Source organism: Bos javanicus, chromosome 6 (genome assembly GCF_032452875.1).
Source record: "Bos javanicus breed banteng chromosome 6, ARS-OSU_banteng_1.0, whole genome shotgun sequence".
Classification (NCBI taxonomy): Eukaryota; Metazoa; Chordata; class Mammalia; order Artiodactyla; family Bovidae; genus Bos; species Bos javanicus.
This window is the reverse complement of record NC_083873.1, coordinates 31664875-31678960: the sequence shown is the minus strand read 5'-3', so window position 1 is coordinate 31678960 and position 14086 is coordinate 31664875. Positions and strand designations below refer to the sequence as shown.

Here is a 14086-nt window from a genome sequence, read left to right as displayed (position 1 = left end):
AAAAAGGCTGCCCCCTCCCTGCCTAGATGCTGCCCAGGTCTGAGTCTCCTTTGTGTTCCAAGGCTTAGCTCTTTCCTCAGTCATGGCAGTCCTCAATCCAGTGCAGAACTGAGTCATGACGTAAGCAATGTTGGAACATTCGATAGGCTCAGGCTGGGTTATGTGCCAGGTCTGCTGCTGCTAAGTTGCTTCAGTCGTGTCTGACTCTGTGCAACCCCATAGATGGCAGCCCACCAGGCTTCCCCGCCCCTGGGATTCTGCAGGCAAGAACACTGGAGTGGACTGCCATTTCCTTCTCCAATGTATGAAAGTAAAAAGTGAAAGTGAAGTCGCTCAGTCGTGTCCAACTCTTAGCGACCCCATGAACTGCAGCCTACCTGGCTCCTCTGTCCATGGATTTTCCAGGCAAGAGTACTGGAGTGGGGTGCCATTGCCTTCTCCGATGTGCTGGGCAGCTGCTAGTACAGTCTCACACTGCCCTCTCTGCCCTGCCCTGGGCTCAAGCCAGAGCATGCACACTCTTCACAGGCTCAGTCCAGGCTTCCCATAGCCCTCCTCCTCAGCAGCCCTCCACCCAGGGGGCAGCTCTGCCCTTTGTCAGACCCCAGGCCTGAGGAGCCCAATATGTGATGTAAATTGCTCATGCCCCAGGGAGGATGTCTGCCCTTGTGATCTCTCTTTTCCTTTGAGTCCCTTCCCAGGGTCACAGGTCCTAACCTGATTGTTTCTCTTCTCTTCCTACCTGATTACATGTGAATTCTTTCTTATTGCCTTGGTTTTATGAGGCTGTCTGCTATTTTCCAGTTAGTTTTCAGGAAGAGTAATTCCACGTGTAAATATATTTTTGATGTGCTCCTAAGGGAAGTTTTATAAGAAGTAAGTCTTTCTTACTTCTTCTGTATTATGTCTTACGTCTGTATTGTCTTACTCCTTTGTCCTGATTGATCTTCCCTTGTTGGTTTTTGTATTTTTGTATATTTAGAGTAACATAAATATATTATTTTGTATATTTAGAGTATATACAAAATATATTATTGTGTATATTTAGAGTAACATAAATATATTATTTGCTTTTTGTGTTACTGTTTAAAATTATAAACCTGAAGGAGAGAGAGAGAATTTAGGAAAACATAATGTGACTTACCAGAAACAGTGCAGACTTGGAATATGAGATAGCCTTTTGACAGAAATGGGTACAAATAAACTTTTTGCCACAAGAGCTTTGAAAAATGCAAATCAGTGTCCTTAGAATAATCTTCCTGTGGACCCATCAATGTTCCCTGCAACTTCAGGGCATTTGAATCATAAAGTGGATAAAACGGTATCTGTTCTGATTTAATTTAGTTCAACAGACATCTTTTGAGCAGTGTGATTTGCATATGTTATATTTGACACACAGCTTACATGATCTAGAGGAAGAATACCAGGCACAATTTGAAGGCTTTAGTTCAGGTTCCTCAAATACCTAGTTGTCAGGGCACTGGTTTCTTCTCTGTGATGTAAGTAGTGCGACCAGAATGTTAGTAGGTTCCTATTTCCTGCTCAGTTTGCTTCAAGTTTCTATTATGAAGGAATCCTTGAGTGTATATGTATGCTTATAAGCATGAATATGTATGTTTAGTCACTCAGTTGTTTCTGACTCTTGGTGACCCTTTGGATTGTAGCCCGCCAGGCTCTTCTGTCCAAGGAATTCTCTAGGCAAGAACACTGGAGTGAGTTGCTATCTCCTTCTCCAGGGGATCTTCCCAGCCCAGGGGTTGATCCTGGAACTTCTGCATTGCCAGCGAATTCTTTACCCACTGAGCCATCAGAAGTGGTGAATGAATATATCTATATCTGTATACACATATACATATGCATAAATGTTATATGGCAACTCAACTTTTCCTAGCCATTTTGCACAAATATTTATGTTTTATTATTTATTTATTTTTGGCATATTGTATTCTAGTTCTTATATATAAATTCTGTCTCTTTTCTGAGTATGAAATATAGTATTTTCTTTCTCTCAGGGATTTTTCCATACTGAAATTAACTGAAGAAACATGAGGGCATCAGGACACACTGCTGAGGCTGGCATCTCCCGGTGTGTTCATTGCCTTGCTGGGCTAGTTTATTTGCCAGGGTGTCTTTAGTTATCAAGCATGTCTGCAGTTCCAAGGAATCTAAAAATATGTATAAGGAAATTAGACAAGTGTCATAAATATTTGATGTTTCCTTTGACTTTCCAAACGTGTATCTCAGTTACTTTCCAGTTTCAAAAATAGGGATAAACCCTTCAGCCTCATAAAGAGAGTGAAATAAATACTTAGTAGATTTTTTTTTCTTCTTTTTTCCAACTTATCCTATCCACAAGGGAGCATCAAACTTAAGCCTTTTCAAGAACTGATTATCCAGTGGTAAATTATTCCCAACCTTTGATCTACTCTTTCCTCTTCTCTTCTGCTTTTTATATTTGATGCACACTGGTATTTCTATATAATGTGTATGATGAAATCCAAACTGATTTTACTTGATATTTTTCAAAAGGTTTACTCTGGAGGCAATTATTACTGTCAGTTTAATGGACATGTAAAAATTATCTGTATGCGTTATTCATACTATTAATGTCCCATTAGCTTATTTTGTTTAGAATCAGCTGTATCAAGAGATTAAAAGACTGCAGCTATGCATGCACAAAGATGATGACTGCTCATTACCACCTGGCCAGCACACATTTTTACCAGTGCTCTAATTTCAACGTTGATCTGGGGATAGATGAGAAAAATAGAAGCTCAAAAACATGAGAATATTCTTAGGCAACCAAATAGCAGAGAGTTCAAGTCTGAGTAGTTAAGCAGGGGCTTCAGTTAAAGGGTTTATTTGCTTGAAATATTAACCTCTTAAACATCCTTTATGCTACATGAAGGAAAGTTTTACTGATTACACATGCTAACAGCTCATTAAGAATATAACATAAAGCAGGTAAATTATGAAGTCAAAAAAGTGAAAAAAGATAAGTGGAGGCCATAGTAAATTAAATGTGGGTTCACTGATTTATGGAATTTTGTAACGTGTGCAATATGCACTAAATTGGCCTGTATTGCTCAGTACCAGCTATGAGCCAGAGAAGAGACTGGCCGATAATGGCTTTGAGTATCGATAGGGAATAATAATAATACAATGCCAGGCGGTCTGGTTATCCAAAGTTTAGAATTTTCAGGAGGATAGCATTTTTGCAATGTAGCAATCATATTGATATGTATATTGATACCCTCCTTTTCCTGGAAATAAAGTGCTGTCAGAAATGTAAGATTCTGATATAATTGGAAATATTACTAAAGTCATTCCAGTACTCTTGCCTGGAAAATCCCATGGATGGAGGAGCCTGGAAGTCTGCAGTCCATGGGGTCGCTGATGGTCGGACGTGACTGAGCAACTTCACTTTCACTTTTCACTTTCATGCATTGGAGAAGGAAATGGCAACCCACTCCAGTGTTCTTGCCTGGAGAATCCCAGGGACAGCGGAGCCTGGTGGGCTGCCGTCTATGGGATCACACAGAGTCGGACATGACTGAAGTGACTTAGCAGCAGCAGCAGCATTACTGAAGTAGATGTGTGATTGAAAGCATAAAAAGCACTTATAAAAAGATTTCTGAATACCAGTAGTTTGAATTACGTTTAGTAATACAAGCTATATTCGTCAATCAAATTCCTACAGTATTTCTCATTTGGAGATATTTATGATAATCAGGTCCACTGTCCTTAAACCCCAGTCTTTAAAACCTTAAGTGATAATTGGGCTCCTTGAAATATTAGTACTGAGTGAATAACAGTATTGGATTCCCTTATCAGAATAGGATAGTTTAACCATATCAAAGATAAAGGCAATCAAGAGACACTGACAAAGGAGAGAGAGTTCATTTGAAATTCTGCATGGCTCTGCAAGTCCTTTCTTCCTACATCAGACATACATGTATGTTCTGTGTCCAAAAAAAGGCTTTGAAAGCCTATGTCACACAATACGGAGCATTTACATTATGAAATATCTCTGTTTTTGCCCTAGAAAGTATAAAGCTTTAGGACATTTTCCAGGGAGCCGTAAACCATTAGTCCATAGATTCAGAGTTTGTTTACTATAATTCTTTAGACTGGAACATCTTGCTAAGGGCTTTTATAGATAAGACATTTCTTCCTAGTAAATATTACTCATCCTTTACCTGGAGTTGCAGTTGACAAGGGCATTAGACTCATTTACCTCCTTTTATCTCCCTCCCTGGGCTGCTCCGTTAGCACATACACAAATATGCATATCAAAAAGAGGGTAGACAGAACCTAGACCAGCTGCTTTAACTCTTTACTCCCCAAATACTAGTCAAAGAAATACGTGCTGTGCTTAGTTGCTCGGTCGTTTCCAACTCTTTGTTACCCCATGGACTGTAGACCACCAGGCACCTCTGTCCATGGGATTCTCCAGGCAAGAATACTGGAGTGGGTTGCCATGCAATGAAATATAACTGAGTCAAATTAACAAAAGCATTTTCCAAAGCTATGTACATCTCCAAGCATGAGTTTTGCAATCCTCATAAACTTTAGTTGAAAAAAGAACAGGAGCATGATTATAATTTCTAGATGAATTATAAACCAAAAAAATTAAATATTCATGGAGATAATGATTATGATGATCATACTAATTAAGCTCTCATAATTTATCAAACACACTTCTATATTATTTACGTAATAATCTTCTCAGGTACATACTATTATTTTGCATTTAACATGTAGAAATTGGGACATAGAGAAATTAAAGTGACTTAGCCAGGTTTATACAGCTAGTAGACTCCGCTACATTGATAAAATACAGGTATTCAGTTCAGTTCAGTTCAGTCACTCAGTCGTGTCCGACTCTTTGCGACCCTATGGACTGCAGCAGAACACACCCCCTGTCCATCACCAACTCCCAGAGTTTACTCAAACTCATGTCCATTGAGTCGGTGATGCCATCCAGCCATCTCATCCTCTATCATCCCCTTCTCCTCATGACTTCAGTCTTTCCCAGCATCAGGGTCTTTTCAAGGAGTCATTTCTTCGCATCATGTGGCCAAAGTATTGCAGTTTCAGCTTCAGCATCATTCCTTCCAATGAATATTCAAGACTGATTTCCTTTAGGATGGACTAGTTGGATCTCCTTGCAGTCCAAGGGACTCAAGAGTCTCCTCCAACACCACAGTTCAAAAGCATCAATTCTTTGGGACTCAGCTTTCTTTATAGTCCAACTCTCATATCCATACACGACTACTGGAAAAACCGTAGCTTTGACTAGACGGACCTTTGTTGGCAAAGTAATGTCTGCTTTTTAATTTACTGTCTAGGTTGGTCATAACTTTTCTTCCAGGGAGCAAGTGTCTTTTAATTTCATGGCTCCAGTCACCATCTGCAGTGATTTTGGAGCTCAAAAAAAATAAAATCTCTCACTGTTCCCACAGTTTCTGCATCTATTTGCTGTGAAGTGATGAAACCAGATGCCATGATCTTAGTTCCATGAATATTGAGTTTAAAGCCAACTTTTTCACACTTCTCTTTCACTTTCATCAAGAGGCTCCATAGTTCTTCACTTTCTGCCGTAACGGTGGTGTCATCTGCATATCTAAGGTTATTGATATTTCTCCCGGCAATCTTGATTCCAGCTTGTGCTTCTTCCAGCCCAGCGTTTCTCGTGATGTACTCTGCATATAAGTTAAATAAGCAGGGGGACAATATACAGCCCTCAGGTACTCCTTTCCCTATTTGGAACCAGGATATTGTACCATGTTCAGTTCTAACTGTTGCTTCCAGACCTGAATACATGTTTCTCAGGAGGCAGGTTAGGTGGGTCTGGTATTGCCATCTTTTGAAGAATTTTCATAGTTTGTTCTGATCCACACAAAGGCTTTGGAATAGTCAATAGAGCAGAAATAGATGTTTTTCTGGAACTCTCTTGCTTTTTCGATGATCCAGTGGTTGTTGGCAATTTGATCCTCAGTCCCACTGCCTTTTCTAAATCCAGCTTGAATATCTGGAAGTTCACCGTTCATGTACTGTTGAAACCTGGCTTCGAGAATTTTGAGCATCACTTTGCTAGTGTGTGAGATGAGTGCAATTGTGCAGTAGTTTGAGCATTTTTTGGCATTTCCTTTCTTTTGGATTGGAATGAAAACTGGCCTTTTCCAGTCCTGTGGACACTGCTGAGTTTTCCAAATTTGATGGCATATTGAGTGCAGCACTTTCATAGCATCATCTTTTAGGATTTGAAATATGATTTCAAAATCTGACATCCAGGAAATCTGACTTCAAAATTCATGTTGTTGACTGTTTAATCACATATGAGAAGAGCACAGATAATTCAAATTTATAAATTTTTTATAATAAAACTGAATAATAAGAGAGAAGCTATTCAAAAATATCATTGAAGGATCTGTTTTATTGATTATTACTGTTGGAAAAATGAAACTGATTAAATATGGAAATGAATGAATGAGGAATAATTTGTTTGAATGGCTTCTGTGGGCTTAGTGTCATGTGATGGGATACAAGACACAGATGAAACAGGAGACATAGCAGACAGCATAAAACCTGCCAAACAGAATAGAAGTTGAGTTAGAGATTATGGCAAATGAGATATTTTTAAGTACCAACACTAAAGAGGTCAAAATGAAGCAGATCAAAGGCTAACAGAATTTTGCCAAGAGAACGCACTGGTCATAGCAAACACTCTCTTCCAACAACACAAGAGACTACACATGGACATCACCAGATGGTCAACACCAAAATCAGATTGATTATATTCTTTGCAGCCAAAGATAGAGAAGCTCTATACAGTCAGCAAAAACAAGACCGGGAGCTGACTGTAGCTCAGATCATGAACTCCTTATTGCCAAATTGAGACTGAAATTGAAGAAAGTAGGGAAAACCACTAGACCGGTCAAGTATGACCTAAATCAAATCCCTTAAATTATACAGTGGAAGTGGCAAATAGGTTCAAGGGATAAGATCTGATAGAGTGCTTGAAGAACTATGGACGGAGGTTCGTGACATTGTACAGGAGGCAGTGATCAAGACCATTCCCAAGAAAAACAAATGCAGAAAGGCAAAATTGTTGTCTGAGGAGTCCTTACAATTATCTGAGAAAAGAAAAGGAGCAAAGGCAAAGGAGAAAAGGAAGATACACCCGTTTGAATGCAGAGTTCCAAAGAATAGCAAGGAGAGTTAAGAAAGCCTTCCTCAGTGATCAATGGAAAGAAATAGAGGAAAACAATAGAATGGGAAAGACTAGAGATCTCTTCAAGAAAATTACAGATACCAAGGGAACATTTCATGCAAATGTGGGCACAATAAAGGACAGAAATGGTATGGATCTAACAGAAGCAGAAGATATTAAGAAGAGGTGGCAAGAATACACAGAAGAACTATACAAAAAAGATCTTCTTGACCCAGATAACCACAATGGTATGATCACTCACCTAGAGCCAGACATCCTGGAATGCAAAGTCAAGTGGGCCTTAGGAAGCATCACCATGAACAAAGATAGTAGAAGTGATGGAATTCCAGTTGGGCTATTTCAAATTCTAAAAGATGATGCTAAGAAAGTGCTGCACTCAACATGCCAGCAAATTTGGAAAACTCAGCAGTGGTCATAGGACTGGAAAAGATCCGTTTTCACTCCAGTCCCAAAGAAAGGCAACACCAAAGGATGTTTAAACTACCACACAATTGTGTTCATCTCACATGCTAGCAAAGTAATGATCAAAATTCTCCAAGCCAGGCTTTAACAGGACGTGACCTGTGAACTTCCAGATGTTCAAGCTGGATTTAGAAAAGGCAGAGGAACCAGTTATCAAATTTCCAACATCCATTGGATCATCAAAAAAGCAAAAGAGTTCCAGAGAAACATCTGCTTTATTGACTATGCCAAAGCCTTTGACTGTGTGGGTCACAAGAAAGTGTGAAAATTCTTAAAGAGATTGGAATACCAGACCACCTGACCTGCCTCCTGATAAAACTGTATGCAGTTCAAGAAGCAACAGTTAGAACCGGACATAGAACAACAACCTGGTTCTAAATAGGGAAAGGAGTACCTGAGGGCTGTATATTGTCACCCTGCTTATGTAACTTATATTCAGAGTACATCATGAGAAAGGCTGGACTGGATGAAACAGATGCTAGAATCAAGATTGTTGGGGGAAATATCAATAACCTCAGATATGCTGATGAGATGACACCATCCTTATGGTAGTAAGCAAAGAAGAACTAAAGAGCCTCTTGATGAAAGTGAAAGAGAAGAATAAAAAATTTGGCTTAAAACTCAGTATTCAGAAAACTAAGATCATGGCATCTGGTTTCATCACCTCATAGCAAATAGATGCAGAAACTGTGGGTACAGTGAGAGGCTTTATTTTGGGGGGCTCCAAACTCACTGCAGATGGTGACTACAGCCATGAAATTAAAAGACACTTGCTCCTTGGAAGAAAAGCTATGAGTGACCTAGACAGCATATAAAAGAAGCAGAGACATTACTTTGCCAACAAAGGTCCATCTAGTCAAAGCTATGGTTTTTTCAGTAGTCATATATGGATGTGAGAGTTGGACTATAAAGAAAGCTGAGCACTGAGAAACTGATGCTTTTAAACTGTGATGTTGGAGGAGACTCTTGATAGTCCCTTGGACTGCAAGGTGATCCAACCAGTCCATCCTAAAGGAAATCAGTCCTGAATATTCATTGGAAGGACTGATGCTGAAGCTGAAACTGCAATGCTTTGGCCACCTGATGCAAAGAACTGACTCATTTGAAAAGACCCTGATGCTGGGAAGGATTGAAGTCATGAGAAGAAGGGGATGACAGAGGAGGAGATGGTTGGATGGCATCACCGACTCAATGGACGTGAGTTTGAATAAGCTCCGGGAGTTGGTGATGGACAGGCCTGGTGTGCTGCAGTCCATGGAGTCACAAAGAGTTGGACATGACTGAGCAAATGAACTGATTACATAGGTGAAAATTGAAGCAATTTACAAACAGTGATAATTTGTCCAAATATATAGGATTATCAGACAAAAATTCTAAGTTAGAAATAGTTTAGAGGTGACTCGGAATGTTGTATTCATTTGTAATCCTAAATAATGTGAAGGCTGATAAACTCAACTGAGAAAAGAATGGTAAACAAAAAAGAGAAGTCTGACCTACATTGCCATCTGTTGGAAAAGTGAACATCTGTTATGTTGAATGAAAGATGAAGCTTGGAAATTCCCAGTGAATCACAATAGCTAAAACTACTGTTTAAGACTATAAACAGTGTTCAAGACTAATTTAGATTTTTTTTAACTTGAAAAAAGATATTTAAAGGAGAAAATTCAAAACTCCAGAAGTTGGAAACCATGGCTTTGAAGATTTCCAATGTAATTCTAGTTCAAATTAGAATGGAATTGTGCTGGAGAAAGAGTATTGTCAAAACTTGTTTCTGGAGTAGATTCTAAGCTCTCTGGAAGTATCTTGTATTTTGACTAATGGATCCATGCATGTTCAATATATGTTGGCACAAATCCTAGCCTGGAATTTAGTACCAATGCAAAGATGTCATTATGAGTACCAATTTGCCTCTTTGGGTCAGAATTTCCTTTTCAGTAGATTGGATGGGATTGGATTAAGTGATACTTAAGGTTGTTTTCAATTGCACTCCTATTAATGCTGTGCATCTATTAAAGAATAGCCTGTTAATAATTGCATGCTTGAGAAAACATTTATTTTATAGATGAAAATCATGTTCCTATGATATCCTCTTTTTATTATTTTACATCTTCAAAAATCTTTCATGAGTTTGTTTTCTCTCTTTTAGGGTGGAGTCAGTGGATTGACTGGAGAGCTAGAATTTGGAGAAAATGGAGGCAATCCCAACGTCCATTTTGAAATTCTTGGAACCAACTATGGAGAAGAGCTTGGCCGAGGTGTTCGCAAAGTAAGACCAGACACATTGATAAATCTCCTTTTTCCTATAGTAATATGGTTATGTTGGATTGTTTTCCATGCATTATAGTCACAGTATACATTAAAGTCTATATTACAGTTTGAGAGAAATGAAGAGGCAAGAGAATTAGAGGACATTACATACTCACTAGAAGTATTAAGCAATACATTTTTCTGTGCCTTAAAATAAAGGGAAAGAATAAACCTATTGTTGCCTAGGGAACTAGCATAATCTTCTATTCACTATAGTAATTTTATACAGTAGTGAATTTAGTATCTACACAACGCCTAACTGCTTGGTTTTTAGCTTGTAAGATACACAAAATCAGAATAAGAGCTTTGATAAATTTCATATGATAAGAGGGATAGTCTATAAAAAGTGACATTACAGTATCTCACTATCTATGTCATGTAATAAGTAGAAAGAAAATGGTTTGCAGGAAATGAACTCTTATATACTTCAGATCACGTGTAAGAAGTTGAGCGCCTATAAAGGATTTTTCATGAATTGCTGGGACAGTAACTTTCTCAACAAGAGATGTAAAAACCCCTGGAGAAATGATTTTTCTATAGTTTCAATACGCCATTTTTAGATATTTTTGGTAGGGAAAAACTTAAGGTAATTGAATGTGCAAACATAAGTTCATAGTTATAAATCTCTAACTGCACTGACGGTAAGTTCTTCAGTGGGTGTTTTCTTTCCAGTGCTGAGGTATAGGATGCAGAAAATTTAGACAAATTGAAATTTAGAGTTATTCTAATTAGCAATAAAAATCCTTTTGGTAAATTTATGCTAGAGAAGTCAAAACTATCTTAATGTGTTTTTATTTGATTTATAATGAAGCATAGCAAACATATATTAGTAGAAAACTGCATAAAGCACAAGGATAGTTTATTGAATTATTGTAAATGAAACAACCACTACTATGGTAAAGAAATAGAACATACCAAGCATCTTGAAAGCCTCGTTATATTATTTCTGTTCATATCCCTGACATCTTTTCTCAGTGGCATCACCATTAGTCTGAATTTTATGATATTAATTTCTTTGTCTTTGAATATAATTTTATCATCTAAGGGTACATCCTTAAATATTCATTTTTTCAGTATTCAATTTATGAATGAACACATTTTGCATATATTCTTTTTTCTTTTTGTATTCTTCATTTTGTGTTATTCTTGTTGTTACAAACAGTTATTGCTTATTCATTTCTATTGCTGTGTCAGTTTCTATTGTATACATGTGTCATGATCTACAGTAGCCTGCTTCTATTGCATTTATGTGTCACAGTCTACTGTTTCCACTTTTAGGTTGTCATAAGTAATGATGTTATGAAGATTCTTAGACGTGCATCTGGATATATAATATTGTACTTGTGTGTGTGTTTCTATAGGATTTGTATCCGGAAGTAGAATTGCTGCAACACAAGGAAACAATCTCAAACCTACTTTCCTACATATTTACCAATTCACATACCTCCAGTAGTGTTTCGAATTCACATTGCACCAAATGCTGGTTTTGTTAGATTTTAAATTTTTATTAGGTTATTCATGTATAATGATATATCTTTTTGTTTCAACTTGAATTTCCCTGATTATAAAAAGATTCTGCATCTTTTACTTTTCATGGTTTTTTTTTTTTTTTTTTGAGTTAATTGCCTATTCAAGTCCTCTGGCCATTTTCTATTGGGTTATCTTTGTTTATATAATTGAGTCTAAGAGCGGTATGCATATTTTGAATATTAATCTTCTGTTATTTATATTGCAAATCGTTTCCTCTCCTTGTATTTAATTTTCATTAGATATAGTACCTTTAAATTTAGTAGAATTATGAATTTTCTCTCTTGTGATTATTGCTGTTTAGTCTTACTCAAGAAATCATTCCATACTACTAGAGTCATAAAAATATTATGCTCAATTATACTCTGAAGGATTTATAATTCTATCTTTTAAATTGAAGTGTTTTAACTACCTGAAATTTTTTGTAGCTTTTTAAAAAGTGTATATTTTTAAAAACTATTTTCTTCTTCTTACTGTTATTTTAATTTTTTGTTTTTCTGGTTGTGCTGCAGGGCATGTGGGATCTTAGTGCCTCAGTCAGTTCAATTCAGTCGTTCAGTCGTGTCTCACTCTTGGTGACCCCGTGGACTGCAACATGCCTGGCTCCCCTGTCCTTCACCATCTCCGGGAGCTTGCTCAAACTCATGTCCACTGAGTCTGTCATGCCATCCAACCATCTCGTCCTCTGTCATCCCCTTCTCCTCCTGCCTTCAACCTTTACCAGCATCAGGGTCTTTTCTGATGAGTTAGCACTTTGCATCAGGTGGCCGAAGTGTTGGAGCTTTAGCTTCAGCGTGAATCCTTCCAATGAACATTCAGGACTGACTTCCTTAAGGATTGACCAGCTAGGGATCAAACCTTTGCCCCTTGCATTGGAAGCACAGAGTCTTAACCACTAGGTCTTCAGGGAATTCCCTGCAAATTTTCTTTTTTTTTAATACATGGGAAAAGAAAAAAATACAAGTTTATTTTTAATACAGTATCTTATTTACTTTTTATTGAAATTTAACTTATATACAATAAAATGCACAAATATTAAGTCCACAAGGCTGTCAATGATTGAATTCACCAATGTAATCACTACTCTCAAGTTATATAGTTTTTTAATTATCCTAAAAGTTCCATCATTATTCTTTGCACACATAGTTTACCTGGTTTTAGTGTTCATATAAATGGATATTGTAGTAATATGTATCTTATTTCTCTCAACATATTTTAGGTACATTCTTATTTGCATGTCAGTAATTTTTTATTTTTTCATTTATATGGCTGAGTGGTATTATAATGTATGAAAGTAATATAGTATCTTTTAAAACCCCATTTTCTGTTGGTTGCTGATATATGGGAATGGCACTGATATTTTATATTAATTTTATATCCAACATTCTTGCTCCACTCTTTAATTCTGATAATTTATCTGTAAATTCTTAATTCTTTGCATATCATCTGTGATAATGATTTTGTCTCTTCCTTTCCAATGTTAATATCTTTTATTTCTATTTGCCTAGTACACTGACTAGGTCCTCTAGGACAATGTTGAATGAAAGTATTAAATAACAGTAATAAGCATCCTTGATTATTATCAATATCAGAGAAAAAGATGCAAACTTTACACTACTAAATATAAAGTTTCTCTTTTTCTTTCATTAACTTTGATCAGATATAGGCAACTTCATGTATTCCTGGAATAAACCTGATTTTTATATTTTTACAAACATAATTTCATTAATGTTTCCATATTTATATATATTTTTTTATTTACTACCACTTGCTTAAAGTTTTTACATTGATGTTCTCGACTAAGGTTACCTGAAATTTTCTCTGTTGTAATTTGATGCTAAGGTTAAGTTAACCTCAGGAAATGTGGTGGAGAGGATTTCTTCTTTTTATATTCTCTATTAGTTATATAAAACTGGAAGAATTTTTTCCTTACATGTTTGATAGATGGTCTTATGAAGCCAAGGTGGACTAGAATTTTTGTTGTGGGAATTTTTAAGTTACTGATTCCATTTTTCCAAGTCGATAAAAAATAAAAGTCATATTTTCTATTCTTTTTATAAACTTGAGAAGTTTATCTTTATGATATTTTAAAGTTGTTTTTTTTTAATTTTCTATATGTATTGGGATAAAACTGCTAGGTATATCCTTTTAAATATCTGAAACATTTCAAGATCTGAACTTTATTTCTGAATAGTTTTCTTTGTAAATAACATTCTTAAATTATTATTATAAAGCTTCTACTTCTAATAATACTTTCTTCTCTAAAGTATAATTATTTTTATTATGTATTATTTTATGATGTATTTATTATATAGCATTATTATTTTTTTCTATGAATAGAGTAAAGCAATTACCCTTCCATTAATATATTTGGTGAACTTTCTTTTTACTACCCTTTACTTCCAATGTTTCCTGTATCCTTTCATTCCACTTCTAACTCTTAAGAAACTATACAATGCATTATTTGATACCAGTTGGACTATTCATGCCTAAATATGAGAGTATTACATGTATTTAAATTAAATATATTTGATAATACATTTAGAGTTAGGT

General features: G+C 36.4%; 1 protein-coding gene across 1 annotated transcript in view; it reads left to right on the top strand.

Moving 5' to 3' along the window:
- Positions 1–14086, top strand: part of GRID2 (glutamate ionotropic receptor delta type subunit 2) — a 1602175-nt gene that overhangs the window by 1007436 nt on the left and 580653 nt on the right. Inside the window, exon 8 of the mRNA XM_061419669.1 lies at positions 9846–9965. Coding sequence (XP_061275653.1) covers positions 9846–9965 — 120 coding nt within the window. The remainder of the gene's footprint in view (positions 1–9845; positions 9966–14086) is intronic.